The 25,815-nt window shown below is 33.6% G+C and overlaps 1 protein-coding gene across 1 annotated transcript in view; it reads right to left on the reverse strand.

The window, feature by feature from the left end:
* The window catches only part of LOC114324608 (T-box transcription factor TBX20-like), a 247,831-nt gene that overhangs the window by 80,237 nt on the left and 141,779 nt on the right, over positions 1–25,815 (reverse strand). Inside the window, exon 3 of the mRNA XM_028272475.2 lies at positions 12,211–12,484. Coding sequence (XP_028128276.2) covers positions 12,211–12,484 — 274 coding nt within the window. The remainder of the gene's footprint in view (positions 1–12,210; positions 12,485–25,815) is intronic.

Here is a 25,815-nt window from a genome sequence, read left to right on the forward strand (position 1 = left end):
TGACATTGATATTCGCTTAATGTTCTATATGTCAAATTAGAATTATTCTATAGTAACGCACTAGTTTCACGTACTAAAAGATGTTACTAAAAAACAATCTTTTGAACTACACACACCGGCAACATTAAAGGAACACCTTAAAAATGGGAGATGTTGATGTCTCGAATCTCCTAAACTAGTTGTCTGATTTAAGTGATTTCTTTAGTATGTTGTAGCCTTATTATTTAAGAATATCGGTGTAATAATATTGTTGCTAGACAGGTAAATGCCATTTTATACCGGGTGTAACAATCATACTGTGTTTTTTCCTTAAAGTTCGAAACACCCTGTGGAATATTCTAGCCATCTAGCCTATATACTTAAATATTGAAATTTAAACTCAATTGCAGCCTTAGGCTTTCCTAACATTTTCTTTTTTGATTCATTTGCTTATGTTGGATAATAAAAAATTAGGTACTTTAACAACTAGCCATGTGCTTCATCATTACAGGGTGTTTCTAAATAAGTGCGACAAACTTTAAGGGATAATTCTGTATGAAAAAATAATGACAGTTTAGTTTATAAACATATGTCCGCAAATGCCTCATATCCGAGATACGGGATGTTGAACTTTTTCTTGCAAACTGACGATTTATTTATTGCTCTAAAACCGGTAGAGATATGCAAAGAAAATTTGGTAGTTTATTGCGCATTTTTTGACATACAAGAATTTCATATTTACCATTGGCGTGCATACGGGTATAAACATTTTAGATATATCCCGTATGGACGCCAATGGTAAATATAAAATTCTTAATTGTATGGCAAAAAATTCGTAATAACTACCTCTTAAAACCTACCAAATTTCATTTGCCTATCTCAACCGGTTTTAGAGCAATAAATAAATTGTCAGTTTGCAAGAAAAACTTCAACATCCCGTATCTCGTAAAAGAAGCATTTGCGGACATATGTTTATAAAGCAAACTGTCATAATTTTTTCATGCAGAATTGCCACCTAAAGTTAGTCGCATTTATTTAGAAACACCCTGTATTGATGAAGAACATGCCTAGTTGTTAAAGTACCTAACTTTTTTATTATCCAACATAAATAAATGAATCAAAAAAGAACATGTTAAGAAAGCCTAAAGCTACAATCGAATTTTAATTTCAATATTTTATATAGGCTGGAATATTCCACAAGGTGTTCCGAACTTTAAGGAAAAAACACAGTATGATTGTTACACCCGGTATAAAATGACATTTACCTGTCTAGCAACAATATTATTACACCAGTATCTTAAATAATAAGGCTACAACGTACTAAAAAAATACTCAAATCGGACAACCGCTTTAGGAGATTCGAGACATCAAACATGTCCCATTTTTAAGGTGTTCCTTTAATTTTGCTGGTGTGTGTATTAGTGTTATCTTATTTTCGTACTACTTTCATACAAAAGGCGGGATAGAGTGCTACATAAAAACAAACAATATGAAGGAAATCATAAATTGTTCCCTGAATACAAAAGACTTGATTGAAGAGAAAAGAAAACCAAGGAAAAAGTGACACAACACACACGCACTTAACATAAGCGAACCTAAATAGAATTACCAAAAGATTTCAAAATCTGTTAAAAAAAAAAGAAAAAACCAGGGGCATCCAAACTTATGTAGAAAATCTGACGCCATTCAAAGATACAAACTATTCTTTATGGAAGGCGACGAATAAAGTAAAAGGGTCACAAGGCGTCATACCTCCTTTAAAAAATGCTAAAGGTAAATGGACAAGAAGAGACAAAGAGAAATCCAAAACATTCACAGAATATGTTTCCATAGTATTTAGTCCATTGACCAGAGTAATGCCTCTAGAACAAGAAGAACCGTTTCATTCTTTTCTTGACGCTACGTATCAAATGAAATTATTAATCTTCAAGTCTAACACTAAAGATGTGAAACAGGTAATAAAGAATAAGATAAAACCTAATATGGCGCCGAGATAAGACCTCATGACGGGTAAGATCTTCCAATAACTAAACCGTGATTGTTACATAATAATCGCTATATTCTTTAATGCTATGTTAAATCTGTATTACTACCCTTTGCAATGGAGAGTGGCCCAGATTATACTCATTGAAAAACCTGGTCAAGATCCACAAGATGCCAACTCATGCCGACCGGTTAGTCTGCTCCCAGTCATTTCTGGGAGCAGAGATTTCAAGATTTTTGAAAAATTTTGTTGAGAAATACCAAACCAATATTTGATAAATGGGTCTTATACTTTACCATTAATTTCTATTTAGTAACCAACATGCTGCAATAGAACAAGTTTACACATGATACACAAAAAAAATCTCAAATATATACACATACTATGTAGAATTACTCTAAGAAGAGATAGATGTCCACAAGTTAACCTTGATGACATACTTTACTCCAAAAGGATAACGTAGGTATTCTTAGCCATCACGTGGACAAACGATTGGACCGAATATATATGACCGAAAAGGACAACTAGGAATTTTATACAGAAAACTTTACTGGATGCTGGTAAAACTCACACCTATCGATCGACAACAAGCAGCTGATATACAAACTAATAATAAAACCCATTTGGTCATATAGTTTGCAGCTCTAGGAATAAGCTAGAAAATTTAATGTTATGAAAATACAAACATTTCAATCTACAACTCTAAGAACGATCGCTAATGGCCTTTGGTATATCTAGAATGTCGCCTTACATAGAGATCTGCAGGTACTAAGAATCTCTGAAACATGCTAAGTTTCTGAACAATATCAAAATATGTTGCGCATTTTATCACCTACGCCACAAAAATCCGAGGAAAAATAATCACTGCCAAGCAGCTAATAAGAACAACAGAAGTAACGATCCCCAGACCAATTACTGACAAAACACTTATAGATAGAACGAGGAACAGCGATATCAGGAACATGTGTAACATCCAAGAGCTTGTAAAATCGTCTAATCAGAAAAAGATCATGGAGAGACCACGTTAATAGAATGCACGAATAATAGACTTGTAAAAATTGCAAAGTAAGAGAAAGGAAAGATATACAACAGTGTAGTAAGACCTGCGTTGTTGTAGACAACGATCGGTAAGACAGTATAAGGAACAAAACAGACAGGATACATTGTCAAAAAAGATTCAAGAACAAAGACTGAAATGGTTTGGTCACATTAGACGTAGAAATAAAAACCATGTCGGAGGAACGATTGGATAGAGCTGCTACAAGTTAATGGAAGGAGAGAAAGAGGAAACCGAGGAGAAGATGAAAGGACAGTGCGGCAGAGGACTTGAGGGAGAAAGGTTTAGGTGAAAAATACACTTCTTCTTCTTAGGGTGCCTGTTCGTTCCGAACGTTGGCGATCATTCTGGCTATGATGACTTTGTTAGTTGCTATACGGAATAATTGTGTTGAGGTCTTTCTATACCATGCTCTCAGGTTAGCAAGCCAAGATATTCTTCTTCGTCCTGGGGCCCTTTTTCCTTCAATTTTACCTTGTAAAATGCACTGGAGTAGCTCGTATCTGCCTTGGTTTCTCATTATATGCCCCAAGTACTGCAGCTTACGGCCCTTCATGATGTTGACTAAATCTGCGGTTGTGTTCATCCTCCGTAGTACTTCTTCATTGGTGACTTTGTCTGTCCATGGTATCTTCAGGATCCTTCTGTACAACCATAGCTCAAAAGCTTGAAGTTTCGATAGAGTTTCCGCCTTCAATGTCCACGTTTCTACTCCGTATAGAAGCACTGAGTACACGTAACATTTAAGGAGCCTTATTTTTGTTTTTAGAGTGATGTCATGGCTCTTGAACACAGAGCTCATAGTCAAGAATGCACTCTTTGCCTTTCCGATGCGACATTTAATCTCTTGAGTATTGTCCCACGACTCATTGATTATAGTTCCCAAATAGTTGTATTGTGAGACACGTTCAATTCTCATTTGGTTCACATACAGATTTACTTTAGTTATGTTTTACTTGCTGATGATCATTAGTCCATAGTTCTATCCTTAGTCCTTAGTTTATATCTAGTCCATATGTTCTACTGGATTCAGTTTTTTTTTCATTAAGTTTTGCAGCCCTTCTATGGTATTGCAAAACACTATTGTATCATCTGCATATCGCAGGTTACTGAGCTTGACTCCATTTATTGAGATGCCTTTATCAATATCTTTTAGAGCCTCTTCAAAAATGTGCTCTGAGTACAGATTGAATATCAGCGGTGAAATTATGCATCCCTGTCTCACTCCCCTTAAGACTTTGACCTGATCTGTATATTCTCCATCTATTCGGAGCACTGCTGCTTGATTCCAATACAGGTTAGCTATTATTTTCAGGTCTCTTCCGTCAATCCCTGTCCTCTTCAGCACTTCCATCATTTGTTCATGTCGGACTCTATCGAAAGTTTGTAGTCAATCAGGCATGCAAAAACATCACAGCTGACATCTCTACATTTCTGAAACAACACCTGCACGCTAAACAAAGCCTCCCTCGTACCAATTGCGTTCACAAATCCAAACTGATTGGGCGCAGTTTGTTCTTCGCATCTTCGGTAAATTCTATTATGGATGACTTTTAAAAACAGCTTGAGAAGATAGCTCATTAGGCATATGGTCCTATAGTCTTCACAAACTTTTGCTCCTGGTTTTTTGGGCAACGGTACAAACTCAGATTTGAGCCACTCTGCTGGTATTTTTCCTGCTTTGTATGTCATTAAATATTTCAGCTATTATTTTTATTTGTGCTCCATCAAATAGCTTTAGCAGTTCTGCAGGTATTTCATCAAGTCCCGGTGCCTTTCCATCCTTCATTTGTCTGATGGCTGTGGTTACTTCTTCTGGTAAGATTTCGGGACCTAAATTATCTTTAATGGTGGGTTCTTTTCCTATTCTAAGGCCGTGGAAAAGTTTCCCCAAGTATTCTTGCCATACTTTCTTTTTATCTTCTTTGGTTATGGCAATATTGCCTTCATCATCTGTTATTTTTCCGCTGCTGCGTTTTCGGAACTTTCCAGCTATTTCCTTCACCTTTCGATGTTTTTTGTTTCTCTTTTGCTTCTCTTATCATTCTTCTGACGATGGTATGTATTTTTTTATATTCTTTGAGATTTTCTTTGTTATTTTTTTTCTGATCCATAAGCTTGAGTATTTCATCGGTCATCCACGATTTCCGTTTCTCTGTATCTTTCTTCAGGTGTTGTTCTTTTATTTCTCTCACTGTTTCTTGTATGATGGTTAGACTTTCATCTATAGTTCCTGCATTTCTGCAATTTAGCATCTTTGTATTGAGGTTTTCACTCACCTTCAGTTGAACATTGGGATCTTTCAGTTTTCTAATATCATACCTCTTCATCGACTTACTTGTAACCCTCTTCATTCTGACTTTGAAATTACCTACAACTGGAAAAAGACACGATGGATAGAAATGGATGGTAAAGAAGAGTGAGGAACAGAGAACCCTCAAAAGGGAAAAGCTAAGGAGGAAGACGAAAGATTCCAAAAGAAGAGAAACCTATCACCAGCAGACCACCTGGAAGACCCCCAAAACATCCAAACATGGTATAAAAGTACAACATCCGATAAGAAGGAGAACTAAAATATCTAAGTGTCTAAATTTCTAAATGATAAGTAATATTGATGAAAATGATTGAAAATCCTTAATATGAAGGTATCTTTATTTGGGCATTTAACAAACTTTTTGTGTAAAAGTTAATGCTGACGCTCCTTATAAAGTAAAAAAAAATTTATTTGATATTTCGCAAAAATCGTTTTAAAATTGTCCAAACACTAAATGTAATGTGAGTGACACACGATGCGCAATTTTACACCGTATTTTCTTGGTGGGTAAGAATTACATTAATAACGAAAAGATAATCTGCTTCCTAAATCCAGATGTCAAAAATGAAATTTATAGGATTTAATGGCCTCACCAACAACCCATTTTATCCGTATCACAAAGTCTGAATTATAACGTGGATGCATTTTCCGTTTGTCATTAATGTACAAGGTGTATCTTTTGTAAAACTAATAAAACGCTGTCGGCTGCTGGCCAGTTTTGATGAATGAATTAATAGTTCAGGGTAATAAGGTTTTTTCCATGACACTTGAACAGCCAGGGTACTGAAGCGTTTTTTTCGACAGGTAATACCTATAAGAACAAATTGTAACTATTTCCTGCGTAGGATCTGGCGGCCATTTTTATTTATAAACAATCTTCTTCTTCTTCTTTGAGTGCCTCTCCTATCGGAGATTGGATATCATTAGGGCGATTCTAATTTTATTTACTGCTGTTTTGAACAATTCGTTAGTGGTACAGCCAAACCACTCTCTCAAATTTCTCATCCAGGACATTCTTCTACGGCCTGGATTTCTTCGTCCTTGGATTTTTCCTTGCATTATATTTTGTAGGAATGTGTACTTTTGTCCTCTCATCAGGTGGCCTAAGTATTCAAGTTTTCTCTTTTTTATACTCCGTAGAACTTCTGGCTCGTTATTTATTCTGCGTATTACTTCTTCATTTGTAATTTTATCCACCCAACTTATTCGTAGTATACGGCGGTAGCACCACATCTCAAAGCTTTCAAGATTTTTAATATTCCTCTGTTTAAGAGTCCATGACTCCACACCGTAGAGCAAAGTACTGAATAGATAGCATTTTAACATTCTAGTTCGTAGATGAATACTAATATCACGATTACAAAATAATTTTTTCATTTTTATAAAAGTAGACCTGGCAATTTCAATACGTCTTTTTATCTCGTGATTTTGGTCACCTGTTTCATTGATAAGGGTTCCCAAGTATTTGTATTCGTTTACTTTTTCAAGTTGGGTACCGTTTATTGTGATACTAGTGTCATTTATTGGATTCTTACTGAAGGTCATATATTTGGTTTTTTTGACGTTCATCCTTATGCCGTAGTTATTACATATCTCATTCATAGTTTCAACTAAATGTTGTAGATCTTCCGCTGTTCTTGCCATTATCACAGTATCGTCAGCATATCGAATGTTATTGATAACTTCTCCATTGACTATTATCCCTTCGTTTGCATATGAGAGAGCTTCTTGGCATATTTGTTCGCTGTAGATATTAAATAAGAGCGGTGACAATATACAACCCTGTCGTACTCCTCTACGTATTTCTATTTCGTCCGATGTTTGTTCTTCTATTTTTATATTAGCTCGCTGATTCCAGTACAGATTTAATATTATTTGTATGTCTCTGGTGTCAATGTTCTTACTCTCCAGGATTTCTTTGAGTTTACTGTGGCGTACTTTGTCAAAGGCCTTTTCAAAGTCTACAAAGCAGGCGTGTACCTCTTATACCGTATAAACAATGAAGTGTCACAAAACGGCACTTTTTTAAACCACTTTGAATGCTCTTTCATTTGACACCTGTAGAATGGTTCTAAAATCATTTTCTCTGACTTATGTTATTGCAAAAAAAAACTCTCTGGGATAAACAATTTAAATAAAATTAAAACAATTGAATGAATCGCTCTAAAATTTTTATCATATCATATTAAACACTAAAAAACCCTCACTTGACAAAAATTTCAAAGCTGTACACTAATTTTTTACAATAGTTATTGCGCAATTAATTTTTTTGAAATTTCGACCTTTTTTCGCAATTATATTAACAATAAATGAGTATATCAACCTTTATAATATGTACTCCATTTTAAAGCTTTTTTCATGCTCCCGAAGATGTTTGTACTAAATAAACCATAAGTTTCACTGTTTTCCATTGATTTGAAAAAGAAAGGAAAAAGACCGTTTTTTGACATTAAATTCGAAAAAAATGCTTCAGTTGAAGTGTCACGAACAGGCTATATTTTTGCCTTATTACCCTGGCCTATAAAGTGGTAGTGGTAGTGCATAATTATTGTTTAAGCCAGCCGGTGGTACAATTTCGTTCTCTTTCACCTAAATTAGGCAGTAAATGTGATAATCTGACAGGTCGAGCTAATTTGAATTATAAATACAACACTAAAAATTGCTGCTATTTGAATTTACTCATTCACATGTGTTTCGATGATAATGCATGTTTGTCCAGTGGAGCTTTCAAGAGGGTGGATATAGTTGAAGGACCCTAAATGCATTAATTAACACATATCATAAGAAATGATCTTTGAATATGAGACAATCAATCGAGAAATCACAGTGAATTCAATATATCGTCGTACAATAAAGATGTTCTAAAACTGTTCTTGTAGAATTATTGTTCTTCTTATGGTGACTATTCATTTCGGATGTTGGACAATAACTTAGCTATTTTAACATTTGACTGCTGTCCAAAAAAGTTAGGTAGGTAAATATACTATTGTGTTTTCAATTTATCAATCAAAGGCAAAATGAAAATTAAATTAAATTTTTTTTTAAATAACGAGGGCACATAAATTTAATACACCCTGTATATTGATCTGTAAATATTTATTAGAATTTAGTTTGGATGTAAGTGGATTTCTTTTTTAATGAGCTTTCCGATGAACCATTAAAGACTTTTGTGAATAATTAAAGTGAAAAGGACGATGTATTTAGATTTAAAATGGAAAAAGATTGTTTATTACGGGAACTATGGAATCCACAGGTAGAGGTAATTATCATTTTCTAGAAAAATGCTTTAAAAGAAAGTTTGGAATTTTAATATCTTTGTTTCAACCCGAGTAAATATTGTAGGGTTCCCCGAAAGTAATTAGGATGGTCGGAATAATTTTGAAAATGACTGTTTGTTTGTCGAATGGAAAAGAGAAATGTTTATGATTCTTGGCAAGTTGGAAGGGAAAAAGTGGTTTGAATGTTGAGTGAGTTTGAAAAATAAGTTATTATGTTTTTGGCATCGCTGAGGAGCAGTTCGACGTTTTCGTGGATAGATAGTTAGCAAGTACCAGTGTTTGTTTGATAGTGGAAAATAGTGCTGAAAAGTGGAACGAGAGACAGATCAAATTGAGACGAAATACCTCTTTGATTCTGTATTATTGTGAGAAGGAGAGCAGAGAATTTTTGGAGTTTGTGTGAATCGAGTACTGGTCAAAAGAGGCTTTGGCTCGTTGGAGAATTGGTGCTTGTATGCTGATAGTTTTGAAGCTGGAGAACGGAGAGGGCTTTGATGAGTAGCCTTTAACATAGTCAACGAGGGAGAGCTGTTTTGGGCCACGAGAAGACATCAGAGTGAGTGAAGAAAAAGGTCAGTCAACTTATGTGAAAGATATTTTTATGTTCGGAAACTAAAATTTTGAGTAAAAAGCATATGAATTAAAATTCCAATATTTCTAAAAGTAAATAGGAAGTATAGCTAATCTTGCGAATACATAAATTTGTTTTGTTTAGTTTGTTTTACCAAAGTCATCGGGAACAAACCGATAAATTGTTTTTTTTTAACTATAATAAATTTAAGTGGTAAAAATTTCATTCGGACATCTGTGTCCACAGGTTTTAGATTTGATAGATTTTTAGAGTATTGATTTTGATAAATAAAAGACAATTCTGTATTTTTATTTTAATATTTTGCTTTATTTCTTTTCCCTATTTTATCCCGATTAGGATCAACTAAGAGATACTGAACCCACGAGAGAAGATAAGTATAACGTGAGATAATTTGGATTTTTTTTAATAGTATAAAAAGGCACCCTGAGATTTTTTATTCATTTTTTTATGTATGATTTGCGACAATTAAATAATTAATCAAATAAATAATAATTAATATAAAATTAATAAGAAGCAGATCATAACAATACATTTAATTGTTTTCTAACGATCGTTCTAATTAATTTTTTATCTAGGTACTAGTAGCATTAAAAGTATTAATTAACCGCCAAGATAAAGTGTTTAAGATAAAATTGTACATGTAAAACATGATTCCAAAATTAAATATCTAATAGTGGTCGTTCAAGATCGCCTAAAAGCTCCCAAAGTAATCCATTAAAGCTCTCCGAACATCAAAGGACTATGACGCATATTAATCAAAAGTAACTCAAGTAGTTGACGTGAAAACATGAAAGTTTGTAACGTGACTTTTTACCCTATGAAAATTATTTTCATGTTTCGGTTTCCCGACTACTTTTCTAATGGAGGTTGATTATAAAGCATTACATCAAGATTAAGCCTCGCGGCGTACCTATAGACCGTATAAAAGATTGTCAATCGCCCAAATCGGGCTATTGATTTCTTGACGCACTATTAATTATCATGAAAATTTAATGTACCAAAAAGAGATTGATACTTTCAAAAAGGTCACTACATAAACATTTCTAGGAAAATTGCTTTGAATAAAAAAATTAATAGGATATTCGTACCATACGAATTTTTAAGTTGTGTTATGTTGTCATTTTATTTGCACTAGGCTGTCGTAATAACATAACGTGTGATCCAAAATTATTGTCACCATAGGTGGCTCTGAACGACAGAGATAGCTATACAGTGCATTTCTATTATTAATCCAGATCACAGTTATTAGACTTTATTACGGTTGTCTTGTCCGACGGTGGTGGGGAGACTTATATTTTTGACTTTACGTCACAAGAGTTTACATTCCCATATTTTTAAATGATTTTCGATCATTGAATGTGTGTTATTGTGTATATATGTGTATTATTTGTGTTATTATGAAATAATTTGACAAATAGTACACATTTTATCTGAATCGTAAAAAGGGCCATAGGAAACTCAATGTAAAATTCTGAATTGTTGAATTCCTGCTTCCCTAATTATTTTACATCAAAAGTCATGAGAGAATACTTGTAGAGAATTAAAATCTGTATTAAAATCAAAAGTTAAAATTGTTCTACGATTTAAATGCATTCCAAAATTTTGAAAAATATGATACATTTGCCACAATAGTTATGCGTGTAAAAGTAAGGCCACACGTTACTCTTTAACTGACAGTGCTCACACCATTGACTGAATAAAAAAATCTTTATTATTAATCCTTTCTCCGCAACTGAGCGTATCTTATCAACTGTATTGTTTTTAAACAATAGATGATAAAATAAAAATATTGACAGTTCAAAAATGTGACCATTATTGCATTGTGTGTGGCCTAAGTTTGGGCTGAAAACTAAAATGTATTACATTTTTACAAAATTTTGGAATATGTTTAATTACGTAGACCAATTTTAACAGTTATTTCCAATACAGATTTCAATCCTCTACAAATAGTTTCTAATGTCTTTTGATGTACAATAATTATTAGGGAAGCTGGAATTCAACAGTTCAGAATTTTACATTGAGTTAATGCAAAATTTTGACGCATGTCAAAATTCTCAATGTGTTTTAATTGTATTCATTTTTTTCGAATCCTGAGAAAACTAATAAATATTTTTGAAAAATTTAAACTCAGAATGAAAGACTACATTATTACCGAGGGCTGAAAGTCCCTGAAAACTTCTATAATGTTTATTTTAATAAGTTACAGGGCTGAAAATAAAAGAGAAGTGTGATATTTAATTTCAAATATTTCATTCAATAGAATCTGCTTGTTTATTTTAAGGGGCTTTCCGCCCTCGGTAATAATGTAATCTTGCATGCTGCGTTTAAATTTTTCTAAAATACTTGGTTTTCTCAGGATTCGAAAAAAATCATATTACGATTCAAATGACAGTAAACTCTCGTGACGTAATCTCACCCTTAATGTTCATTGGTTAGTCGATTTAGGCAACCGTAGTAATGTCTAAGAACCGTGAATCCAGATATACTTTCCAGTTTACGTCAACTTTGACAGATACTTGTCAGTGTACGTACGTCAACTTAAAAAACACTATAATTGAATACAAAAAGTAGCAGCGGAAGCAAAATTTTAACTTTATACGAATTAAAAGGTCTTGAGATTAGGTATCTTTTCACCTTGTTTTCAATCTTTATTCTTTGTTTGGAAAAGTGATCATAACAACACCGAATATAGCGGCAGTTGGCTGTGACGTCACACTCCGGCGGTCTTTAAGATTAAAACAAGACATACGTAATTGTTTGCACGGATAGCTTTGATCCCAATAATTGTGGATCGCTCGTTATAATTCCCCATTAAAACTGCCACCCACTTATTTTAACTAAAGTTCTCGGTGGCTTTTGTTTGCAAATATAGAAGATAATCCCTCAAAAAAGCGCCGAAAGATGGTCCCCTTAGATAAAGTCTATTTTAGACCACACGCCAACTTAAATAGATTAAAATACAACTAAAATACAAAGTAGCAAAAAAAGTCTGTAATATAAACTTACCTGTCCATTCTTATCCATTTCGTTGTTGGTAAGCTTGACTTTCTCGAAAGATACCACTTGTTTCCTAAGCTGCTCCCCCGAGTACGGTGAATCGGGATGGGCATACAGCCTGTTGGGTGCTGGTGGATCTGCCTTTCCCGCCACCAGCCACGATGAGCGATGGTACGCATATCTGTACCGTTTGTTGTCTACTGGGACCACGTCGAGCAGTACTGCGTAACGTTGGTCTGATCTAATGCCGGTGAATGAGACTCTTAGTGTTGGAAACATTCTCCTGAAAAAAACAAAACAATTTTCGTTTCAAAATGTTAAATATAAATTATATTATTAAATTCAACAAATCAACTTTTGTTACAGACCAAACATAAAATCAATGAGGAAAATGATTTAGAATAAAGACCGAAACAGTGGAGACAAGCTCTTGATCTAGAAACTTGAACTAAAGACCGAAACAGTGGAGACGAGCTAATAATCATTATTTTTGTAAAAGACTAAGTTTTCAATCTAATAGCATATAAAACAACACCAAAAAATCTGTTCCACATCCTACCAGACTGAAAACAATGGGAACCTTCTCTGGTAACATCGGAGGTACCTTCTACAGTTTGCAAGCCATAACAGATGCTGAGACTAAGGAAGATGAGGGAATTTTACAATTTATAATTCACGTCCCATCTGCTCAGCGCGGTAAAGTTCCAACGAGAATGGTTCCCTTCGTACTCCAATCAGAGTAAACATGTAAATCAAAAACGAATAACCATTTTCAATTTCGTTGCAACACAAAACTACAGCCGCATAATTGTTCCAGTTCAATCAGAGAGTGTAGTAAGCTGCTCTCTCTGACCCCACTAGGACAAACCCCGGCGTGCAGTCACGGATTGCAACGAACGAAATAGCAGGGATGCCCTAGCGGCAACTACGAGCAAAAGACTAAGTTTTCAATCTAATAACACATAAAACAATACCAAAAAATGCTGTTTCACATCCTACCAGACTGAAAACAATGGGAACCTTCTCTGCAATAGGGCCTCCCTGCCATTTCGTTCGTTGCAATCCGTGACTGCACGCCAGGGTTTGTCCTAGTTGGGTCAGAGAGAGCAGCATATGTGCCTCCTGATGGGAGAGTAATAAGTTTCGAAACCGGTAGAGGTGTTTGCTGCTCTATCTGATTGAACTGGAATAATGATGCGGCTGTAGTTTCGTGTTACAACGAAAGTGAAAATGGTTATTCATTTTTGATCATTATTTTTGTCTTCTTACAATTTAGTTTTAGGTCGTATTCGTTAGATGTTTCTACAACATCATCTATAATTCTTTGGAGACTCACTGTACTATCTGCCAGAATTACTGTGTCATCATCAGAAACACTTTCTACAAACTTCCAATTAGAAGATCATATACCTAGAAATCACAGCAAGATAAAGTAAGAAAAAATGAGATAGATTAAGTCTTAATAAACGAAGGATAGAGAAACTGCATCAAATCTGTAAAAGCATACCCAGATGCTGATATATTCGCTGATCATAATTTATTAATGACCCGAGTACACACCTTAAATTAAAAAAACTAGTGAAAGGAAGTAGGTAGCTAAACCAAATCAAATTGATATTAGACATTTGATGAACGAAGAGACAGGAAGAAGAGCATATAAAGGTAAATATGAACAAAACAGAGTAATATTCTTCTTCTTCTTCTTCAGCCTGTTTCTATCGACTCCCTGGATAAAGGCTGCCCCATGAGTTCTCCACTCTTCTCTCTTTTGTGCGCTATTTGGTGCCAGTTTCTCCCCAGTTTTTCTTTGATGTTGTCTAGCCACCGTTTTTGTGGTCTTCCTCTACTAAGATTGCGTTCGCGTGGTCTCCAATGGACAATGTTTCTTGTCAACCTTTTTCCGTCATGTCGTTTCGCACGTGTCCTATCCAACTCAATTTAATTTGCGCAATTCTTCCAATGATATCCTCAACGTTCGTCCTGCTTCTCACGCCCGCATTTCGTATATGCTCTCACAGAAGAACTCATAATGTAGCTCGTTCGATGGAGTTCTGTGTTATTATTAATCTTCTTCTTCTTCCTTCTTGTATGTAGGCTTTAAAGCCTGTTTCTTCTTCAATATTAGCCTCCTAAATTGTTTAAGTTATCGCACCATATTTTTCTTGGTCTGCCAATACTTCTTCGTCCATTTGGTGACTTATCTCGTGCTATTCGTACTATTCTATCCTCTGCCATTCTACTAATGTGTTCGTTCCACTCTTGTTTCCGTTTTGTCACCCATCCATTTATGTCTTCTACATTGCATGGTCTTCTTATGTTTTCACTTCTATCCCTATCCAACAGAGTTTTCCCTGATATTCGTCGGAGTATTTTGGTCTCTGTTGTTTCTAATAGTCGTCTCGTTTTAGATGTGTCAGGTCTTGTCTCCGCCGTGTATGTCAATATAGGTCTAATTGCTGCTTTATAGATTCTTGCTTTTGTGTCTTGTGTTAGGTGTTTGTTCTTCCAGATTGTGTCATTAAGAGATCTCGCCGCTTTACTTGCTTTTAAGCTTTGTTGTCGTACTTCCTCTTCAACATCTCCGTAACTGGTTATATCTATTATTAATCTATTGGTTGATAACTTTGTAAGTGTTATGGAGTCCATTTCATAGGTCATAACTGGTAGACTAATAGAATACAACTGTTGAATACACTTTTCTTTAGATTTATTGGTATCTTTTTGCTTTTCAACACAACATTAAGTGTTCCAACATTAAGTCTTTCAACCCAAATCATTCGGATTCTTGTAGTTATATCTGCAGTTTGATTCTGTTTGCTGTTAGAAAAAAGGCAAAGGGAACTCAACATGGAACTAATTAAAGAAGAAATAACGACTGCGTAATGTTGTACAGAAATACTCCATAACCATTATACATTTAAGTATTGAACTGCTGGATATTCAAGACCTAGTCAGAAATCCTTCAAACTTGTGTAAAAATATTAGTTTTAACTCACACCTAGAAGAGGGACATACTACATAGATCATGAAAAAAAAAGGAATATCGGGGAGGTCGTATTTTTAACATAAGTCAATAAAAACAACATAGAACGTGAGAAACTGGAAAAATACGTTGAGTCAATTGAGCGTTTTTTTATAAAATAATAATTTTACAAAATGATGTATTTATTACTTTATGGCTTTTCATTTAACATTAGTTTGGTGGGTTTTTAATCAGATGAATAAAAACCAAATACTAAAAGCAATTCATTTATTTAGACAACAATTATTACTGTAGTGCTTTTTATAAAACAAAAAAGCTTATTATTTCCAAATAATTATAGGTCTCGAAAATCCCAAAACAGAACACTAAAAAGACATCACAAACGATATAAATCACATATTCGTGAAATGAAAACAATAGGAATGACTGGCTCTTTCGATAGGTCCCATTAACAAAATGACTTTCAGCCTTAATAAGGTGGTAAAAATGCATAAGTCGATGATGATTATGCAGATCTTTGAGAAAATGACTTAACAACTATAAGTACAGATTGCTAATCACTAATTTGGTTTCCACTACGCTGGGCCGGTTTTTTACATCAACTTCCGGTTTTAACCATAGGCGTAGTGGACTTTGAAATAAGGTTTAGTTGTAGCAACTCATAGTTTAGTTGCAGCAAGTAGTTGGTTGGCTTAATGCAACAACTTTAATGATGAAATAAAAGAACTGCCATTAGAAACCACAGAGGATACCGGGCCACCAATATTGCGAGCAGTCATCTCTGCCACATGCCACCAAGAACACAAATGAGGGCTAAGCTACGGCACCAAATGGTGTGCATGTTTCTCATTGATGAAGATATTGGTATAATTGTTGAACTCTTTAATTTAATGTATTAGACTGCCGCAATTGCTTCAATCGACCATTACAGCAATTCCCAAAAAGTCAAGTGCAATAACCTGCTCACATCACAGAACAATAGCTTTAATAAGTCACACACTAAAAACATTTTAGAAAATAATACAAAGCAAATTGTTAACTTTTTCTTCTTCTTCCTTCTTTTATGTAGGTTTTAAGCCTGTTTCTTCTTCAATATTAGTCTCCTAAATTGTTTAAGTTATCGCACCATCTTTTTCTTGGTCTGCCAATACTGCTTCGTGACTTATCTTGTGCTATTCGTACTAGCCTATCCACTGCCATTCTACTAATGTGTTCGTTCCACTCCTGTTTCCGTTTTGTCATTCATCCATTTATGTCTTCTACATTGCATGATCTTCTTATGTTTTCGCTTCTCTCCCTATCCAACAGACTTTTCCCTGATATTCGTCTGAGTATTTTCATCTCTGTTGTTTCTAATAGTCGTCTCGTTTTAGATGTGTCAGGTCTTGTCTCCGTCGTGTATGTCAATATAGGTCTAATTGCTTCTTTATAGATTCTTGCTTGTGTGTCTTGTCTTAGGTGTATGTTCTTCCAGATTGTGTCATTAAGAGATCCCGCCGCTTTACTTGCTTTTAAGCTTTGTTGTCGTACTTCCTCTTCAACATCTCCGTAACTGGTTATATCTATTCCCAGATATCTAAACCTTGCTTCCTATTTTATTATTTTTCCATCAATTTTGATTTTACATCGTAGTGGGTATTTAGATGTTGTCATTCTTTTGGTTTTTTCTGCTGATATTATCATTATGTATTTATTGGCTGTTGTATTGAAGATGTGTGTTAATCTTTGGAGATCGTCTTCTGTCTCGGCGATTAATGCGGCGTCGTCTGCATAACATAGTATTTGGATTTCTTTGTTCCCCATTCTGTAACCATGACCTTTACGTACTGTCTCTATTATTTCGTCCATTATTATATTAAAGAGCAGTGGGCTTAACGAGTCATCTTGTCTGATGTACTGATATAAACTGCGTTAGTTTTCCATTTATCCTTGCCTCTATCCAATTATGAAAGTAGATGTTTTCGATGGTTTGTATAATATTGGTTGGTGTTTCTTCTATACAGTAAATTGTAAGACGTCTTCGACTTGAATGCGATCAAAAGCCTTTGTCAGGTCTATAAAACATAGATATGCTGGTTTATTGTACTCAATGGCCTTTTCGGTTATTTGTCTCAGTACAAATACGACGTCTACGCAGGATCTTCCGGATGTGAATCATTGTTGTTCATCTGATAAAGTTGTTAGTTTATTGATTTTGTTGATTAGGACTTTTGTGGTTAGCTTAAGTGCGCTGTTCAGTAGAATTTATACATCTACAATTGTTGAGGTCTTCTTTGTCTCCTTTCTTGAACATTGTTAACAATCTTTAATATTAAATGTGACACACAATTTGGCTTTAGAAATAGTATGGGTACAAGAAATGCTTTGTTCATCTTGAATACGCTGGCCCAGAGATGCATGGATCTATATCAGGACAAGTAAGTACTTATGTTTTGTATATTTTGAAAAAGCATGATAAGGTTCAACAAAAAAGCTTGTAGATTTATTCAAAAGCAAAAATTTTGACACTCATGCTATGAAAATTAAAAAAAACTAATATCTAATATCTAATTTATATTGGAATCAAACCGCCATTGTAGGAGTTGACAAACAGAACATCCGAGATATCAAAATACAGAGAGAAGTCCGCCAGGGATCTAGAAAGTATATCTATCAATTGAGAAGTTTTGAATAACTTAAGTTTTGTAGACGATACAGAATAATAACGGATAACAACAATGAATGCTGTCATCAGTACGAACTGAAGATGAATTTGAAATGGTACTTAGGGTATGTGATGAGAGGGCAAAAATACTCATTCTTATAGCTTTTTATGCAAAGCAAAATTATAGGAAAGCGAAATGTGGAAAGACGAAGAATATCCTGGATAGAAGATAGAAGATGGAACTTAAAGAAGAAGGTCTTCTCTCTTAAAAACATTTCATTTATTGCCACGAATTACATTTTGTGTAATGATTTTTTGTGTTGATCCTGGATAGTAGTTAATAAGAGTATTTTCGTCAAACTTTAGTAGCTTATTCAATATTTGGTCTGTACTTTAAAAAAAAATTCGCGGGCCTCTTTTAATATTTTATTCTAAAATTTTCTTTTTTTAGTGTTATTATTATTTGGTGTTCCTGGGAAGTCCTTTCTTTGTTTTTCTTATTAATTGGGAGATTTAAGATGTAATTATCTTTTTCTGAATTCTTAAATTTTTCTGACATTTTCGACTTATCTTGCGTACCTATAAAAAAGGTATGATGTCTGAGACAAAAAAGAAGACGATTTTATTGCCTTTTACTCTTTTAAAGCATTTAAAATTGGTTTTCACTTACTTATTACTACTTATTATTGAGTACTTACGCAAAATTAATTGAGTATTTTCTTAAATAAAATAAATTAATATACGACGTGGAGTCCCTCCAAATCCCTACACGTCTGTCCATGATGTGTTTGTAATTAAGTATTCAAAACTATTAAACAACACCGTTAACTAAAATTCATTTAAACGCCAGTAATTAATAGCATCTTAATGAGAAATGACTCGACTATACTAATGAAAACCAAACATACAAAAATACGGGTGGCTGATTGGCCGTCGTTTTGCCGCAGTAAATTTTAGTAATATTGCGCAGTGTTTTTGTAATAAGCAGACAAAAAATAAATCTTAAGTAAATAACTGTGACTTTTCAATTTTATATTTATGTAATATTAATACTCTACAGTGGCGGCTCGTGATTTTTACAATAGGGGAGGCTATACCTAACTGTAAAATATCTAGACAAATTTGCACTAGCAAAAAAATGCGCCAAAAAATGTAATTTAAAGCCCCATCTTTTGACCATTTTTTATTTACATTTCATAATATCATCCTAATTCATAATTTCATGATATCATCATTTTAAAAATAGTTAGTCTAATAGTAAAAGTTTAATACCAAATTTTGTGTCGTTTATTTGTTAACAATTCCATCTATTTGTAAATAGATACCTATGCATATCAAAATCAATACAGATTTGAAGTTTTGCAGTCCATACATAATGAAGCTTCAAATTTTTTAAGATACTCAACTGAATTTTTTTAATTCTAAACGCGGCCTACTGCGAATTCAAAAACACGATAAATTACCGATATTTTGCTTTGAGTTAGAGATATCGGAAAAAGTTATTTGAGCAAGTTGTTCCAAATATTATTATAACCCCACATACCAAATTTCATAACAAAATTCGCACTTTTAGATTTTTCATTATTTTTAGTCAGGACCCTAAAATTCGTTGTCCCGAGACGCACCCAACCACCCAACGGAGCTGAGAAGCTACACTGCCTCCCTTGGTATATCTCCGGGCAGCGTGTGATGGTGCCGTAGATGCCACTGTTAGGAGACCGGGTCTCCTTAAACGCCTGCTGCGCTGCACGGAGCATTAGCAACGGAGAAAGCTGGGCTTCTCGGCTCCGTTCGTGCATCTCGGGATAACCCAGGGGCTGCCTACAATAATATGTAATAAAACTGAGACGCGATCATGCGTTCTAATGCTAATGCTCCGTACGTATGGATAATTAGTGATAATATGGAATTTACACGTTGTATAATAGTGAGAGTAATTGTTGTTTTCGCGATTCATGATAAACAAAACAGTATAGAGTGTGTAAAAAATTTATGGGGAGGCTGAGCCTCCCTTGCCTCCTCTGACGAGCCGCCACTGATACTCTATACTCTTTACCTTTTTACAATCAACCAACTAATAAACAAAAAAACCCCAGAGATGGGGGTGATAACTTTCCATAAAGCTGAATATTTTTCAAATCATAAATGATCCTTCCATAATCTTCTGCAGGAGTTAAAAAAACGTAATCTTTGTATTGTAGTATTGGAATTAAGGCTATGGGTACATAATTCGCAAATAATTTACGGCTATCCCTACCTTTTTTCTCTTTACATGGCAAATTACGTGTAGTAAAATTCACACTGGTATGGATATGTACTGTTGTGCTCTTATTTATTTATATGTGATGATATTCTTATATGTAATTTAATTTAATTAATGCATTAATGATAATCTAATTAATCAACCAGATCACATACCAATATGTTTTCAATCTCAGGGCGAATTATAAAATTACTTACTTACTTTCGTGACTTCTAAGTATTTCTCAGTGGTTCCTAATCGGGATAGGAAAAAAATAAAATAATACACACATATGGATTACAATTATAAATCAAAATTTTGTTTATTTTATATAAATGGCAATTACTGCTTAATATTTGTTAGATCTTATATTTATTTAATACAAAAATTTAAAAATGGGAATCTTATTTCCTTTTGGTTTCCAATTTAAAACTTTTATTAATAATGAAACTATTAGGATTTATTAGCAACAAATTGATTTAAGTTTGATGAAAATCTTCTGATATTAGCGATTATGTTCTTCAATTTTTAATGTGGTATTTAATACAAAAACCCATACATTCATGTCTTGACAAATGAGACTGACCTTTATCTGGTGAACTGCGAATGTCCTCACACAAAACCCGTTTCCTCCTACCCTCGGTTGCGATGAAAAACTCGTCCTGGCCTCCAGTAATGTTCTCCTTTGAAAACTACCTCGTATAGCTCTCGTTCATGCTTTTCTCGTGATGCCGTGTTCTACCTTTTTCGAACCACTTCAATCAGCTACCGGGACACTCTTTGCTCAAGGAGATTCTTTTCTCTCGACTCGGCCTACCTCTCGTTCCCCTTGGGTACTCAACACTCACGGAACTACCGGCTTTTTCACTCTTCGTACACTACCGTCTACCTCTCGACAGCTCAAAACATTCTGATCTCTCATCCTCATTCATTTCCCTACTTTCTCAATATCCCCTCCAGATTCAAAAATCAACATTCCACCACAAATTTTAATTCGCCGTATTCCTCAATACCAACTTTTAATCTTTCTAAATATGTTTAATGGATTTCAAGAAAAAATAATCATTTCCCAATTTAAACTTACTTTCTACTTTTTACAAAACTTAATGACCTATTATCTATTTCACTGAGTCTTATTTAGCGTAGGCTAATGATCGAATCTTCCGCGAAACACTATAATGGTCCGCGTCACTCAACTTGTTTATCTTAGGCGCATTGTTACCGAGTTTCGTACACTTCTTCGAATCACTTTCTTAAAAACTAAATATAATAATTTGTTGTATACAGGTTGTTCTAAATTTACATGCCCGTGGCTGAGAAAATTGAAGATCTTTTATATTAATTTGAATTTTGCTTATAATTATAAAATTTTAATTCTCATATCAAATAGAAATATAACAGTACATATTACTAGAATGTCATTCTACTTGGCAATGTCATAACTAGCTTAAAGAGATGGCTTTTGAATGTTCTTGGATAACTATTATTTTTTATATAATTGCAAATTATTAATTCAGTTAATAAATGTAATAATTTTTTCACTAGTTATGTATTCAGTGATTGTAATAATTTATATGTACCTACAACAAAAACTAATACTCAATCGAGAAAACAGGAAAAGTGTTAAAGTGATTTTTTAATAATATATTGTTACTATGGAACGCTAACAATTTTGAACATCTTTAACAACAAAATACTTGGATCACAGAATATATCTTGATGTATTCTCTGCTTCTATCTTCCATAAATAATACACAATAAATAACTTTTTTAAAGTTCACCTCTTAAATCAATTATTTATCAAATACACTATACAGGGTGTTTCATTAATAATTGTCCATATAGTAACTGGAGAAACCTTAGCACAAAATACGAAGATTTAACCTAAAATACTTAAATAAAATGTGTTTCCTTACAATAGCGACACAATGCATTAATCAAAATAACCGTGTCGTTTCATTTTTAACTTCAAATATCTCAAAAACTAATGACGTTATCGTTACGAATGAAGAGTATGTTATTTTCATAGAAAGTACTGAAGAATCCAAAAATTGAACTAAAATAGCAATTCCGCCAGTGGTGTAGGATTTATAAAGGGTCAACCATTCACTTTCCCCCGTCGTACGCCTCTGGTAATAGCCAGAAACGTTTGTTAAACATAATTTAGTAGCTTGTACAGTACCTATACTTCCTCCCAAGTATTAAAAGGATACGTGGAATAGTTTTAAAATGCTGAGCAAAAATAGTTTTTAAATTTTTAGATAAAACACCCTGTAACTCAGTAAGGAACCACATTTTATTTAAGTGTTTTAGGTTAAATCTTCGTATTTTGTGCTAAGGTTTCTCCAGTTACTATATGGACAATTATTAACGAAACACCCTGTATATCAATATTATTTAATCAACAACTAAAAATATTCCCGATTCATGTCAAATAATTATTTAAAATTGTCACTGATTGTCAGTGTCTGACTGACAATATTCTATTCGACTAAGTGCGTTGTATGACAAAGATAGATTTGGAAAATATTATTAAGGACATTGTGTTCATTTTTTTTAATCTCCTGAAAAAACCGATAAATATTTTTGAAAAATCTAAACGCAGAATGAAAGACTAAATTATTACCGAGGGCCGAAAGTCCCTTAGAATAAATAAAAAGTTTATTTTGAATGAGATATTTGAAATTAAAAATAACACTAAATTTTCTCTTAGTTTTTCACGAAAAAACGTACCGATCCTCTTAATTAATATTACTACGATATTTATCACAAAATAAAAGAAGTAGGTATAGGCCTGGATTCCGCGTACCAAAAAAAGCTGAAAATTTGTTAATAGTTTAATGGTGTCTAGTCGGACAAACTTTGGTATACGGAACACTGGCACAGGGGAAAATTTAATTGTAGAACAGGTTAAAAACTTGGAACGTCACACTACGGAAACGTCCCATGTATTTTGTCGGGCAGAACTTCCAATTGATTTGTTACCCTTTCATTAAACTCTCATGCAAAAATCAGACTGCTATTTATCACCTGTCATAATTCCTGTCATTTGACATGTTCTACGTGTCGGACTTATTAAAATGCCCTGTTGGTGATAAATACCAGTCTGATTTTTGCATGAGAGTTTAATGAAAGGGTAACAAATCAATTGGAAGTTCTGTCTGACAAAATACATGGGACGTTTTCATAGTCTGACGTTCCAAATTTTTAACCTGTTCCACTATTAAAACTTCCCCTGTTCCAGCGTTCCCATACATCAAAGTTTGTCCAACAAGACACCGTTAAGCTATTAACAAATTTTCAGCTTGCTATTAATCAATTTTTTTTTTGGTACGCGGGATCCAGACCTAGTATACATATATTAATCTTTCAGTCGTCAGGTACAGCTTATTAATTCCCAGCTTTATTTGATGTTTCAGTTTCCTATAATCGTCATGTACAGTAAACATGTGACATTCAGGAAACACGTCAAATTGAAAATTATGACCTATTAGCTACATGACTTTTTAATTTAACTTTACGCATATTGAACTGTCAAGAGTTTTATCAAAAGAACGAACTGTCGTATTGTTATTTCTAAATTATTGTCAACTTCAGTTTCCCCTAAAAGTTATATTCCTATGTTATTTCTTCTAAAACCTATTAACGTTTAATAGCAGTATTACTAGCATTACGGCAGGCAGTGAACGTTTCTGAACAGGTACCTACTAATATGTGTTTCTAAAATACCTAGTGTTAAATGTTAAAATTACCTTAATTTAAAATCGACAGCCTGTAATTTTGATTTCCTTGGCCGACTTGATGCCGCGTTGTTAAAATACGTTTATGGAATATCGCGTGAGGGAAAATATTAAAATATCACACAGCCTTCTTTGATTTTTATTCCACCTCAAGTTTTTTTATTGAATTTTCAGACAAGTAGAGATTTAACTAAATCATAACATACATGTATGTTAGTGGTATACAATACCAAGACAAATATTGCTTCACATCAGTTCCAATAATTGAATGGTACACGGGAAAAGGCAACTAAATAAAAAAACTATTTTTCTGGAGAAACAAAACAAAATTTATATATTACAGGGTGTCCCGAAAAGATTGGTCATAAATTATACCACACATTCTGGGGTCAAAAATAGTTTGATTGAACCTAACTTACCTTGGTACAAATGTGCTCATAAAAAAAGTTACAGCCCTTTGAAGTTACAAAATGAAAATTGATTTTTTTCAATACATCGAAAACTATTAGAGATTGTTTATTGAAAATGGACATGTATGATTCTTATGGCAGGAACATCTTAAAACAAAATTATAGTGAAATTTGTCCATCCCATAAAAAATTTATGGGGATTTTGTTCCCTTAAACCCCCCCAAACTTTTGTGTACGTTCCAATTAATTCATTATTGTGGTATAATTAGTTAAACACAACATTTTTAAAACTTTTTGCCTCCTAGTATTTTTTCGATAAGTGAGTTTTTTGAGATGAGGCTTCTTTTTCAATATATTTACGTACAAACGTTATGGGGGTTTTGTTCCTTTAAACCCCCCACCCCAAATGTTAGTGTACGTTCCAATTAAAATATTATTGTGGTACCATTAGTTAAACACAGTGTTTTTAAAACTTTTGCTTCTTAGTCTTTTTTCATAAGTCACCTTTTATCGAGATGTAGCTTCTTTTTCAAAATATACCTAAAAATGTAAATTATAAATAAATTTTCAGATTATTAACAGGTCTCTATAATCATACTTAACCATATACAAATATGTGGTGGATTCGACAAATATTCAAAATATCTCGATAAACACTGGCTTTTCGAGAAAGTACTAAGAGGCAAAAAAGTTTTAAAAACATTATGTTTAACTAATGGTAGCACAATAATAATTTGACTGGAACGTACACAAAAGTTTGGGGGGGTTTAAGGGAACAAAACCCCCATAAAATTTTTATGGGGTGCACAAATTTCACTATAATTTTTTTTAAGATGTTCTTTCTATAATAATGCCACATGTCTATTTTCAATAAAAAATCTCTAATAGTTTTCGATATATGGGAAAAATTGATTTTCATTTTGTAACTTCAAAGGGCTGTAACTTTTTGAAGTTATACTTCTTTAGGCGCGATTGAGATTGAGGTTGAATTTATATTGATCTGCGCGCACGCGCACACCGACAATATGGTATTAGTCGTTATACGGGCTCTGATTGGGTGTTGAAATGATCTGTCAATAATAAATAATTGTTCAATATGAAGGTAAACAAATGTATAATATATTAGTTTTATTGTTGTGAGGACAGAAACAAAAAAGTTTAAAATTGTAGTGACATTTAAATAGTTTTTAAAAGCAACAGGTACGTAATAATTGTAAATGTATCATAGGTACCTACCTATTTGAACCTACCAAAATACATAGTATGTAATACTTTTATTTACATAATTTGATTCCCATCAAAATTTCTATCAATGTTCACCTAATATATTGTTTTGTTACTCTATGTTTTGTTGTATTTTTTCAATTCAAAATCAAAATAGTTTAATTTGATTCAAAAATGTCAAAAGCTTAATCCGTTTAGTTAGTCGATCTTCGCACATAATGACACATTGCCTCCGTGGCGAAGCGTTTAAGGCGAATGGACCCCAATATACCAACCGCGCTGATAGCTGGTTCAAATCCCAATAAAAACTTTTTTTATTTTTTTTATACATTTTATGATTGTAAGTATATTTATTATATAATTTTATTTTC

This window comes from Diabrotica virgifera, chromosome 1 (assembly GCF_917563875.1).
Source record: "Diabrotica virgifera virgifera chromosome 1, PGI_DIABVI_V3a".
Lineage (NCBI taxonomy): Eukaryota > Metazoa > Arthropoda > Insecta > Coleoptera > Chrysomelidae > Diabrotica > Diabrotica virgifera.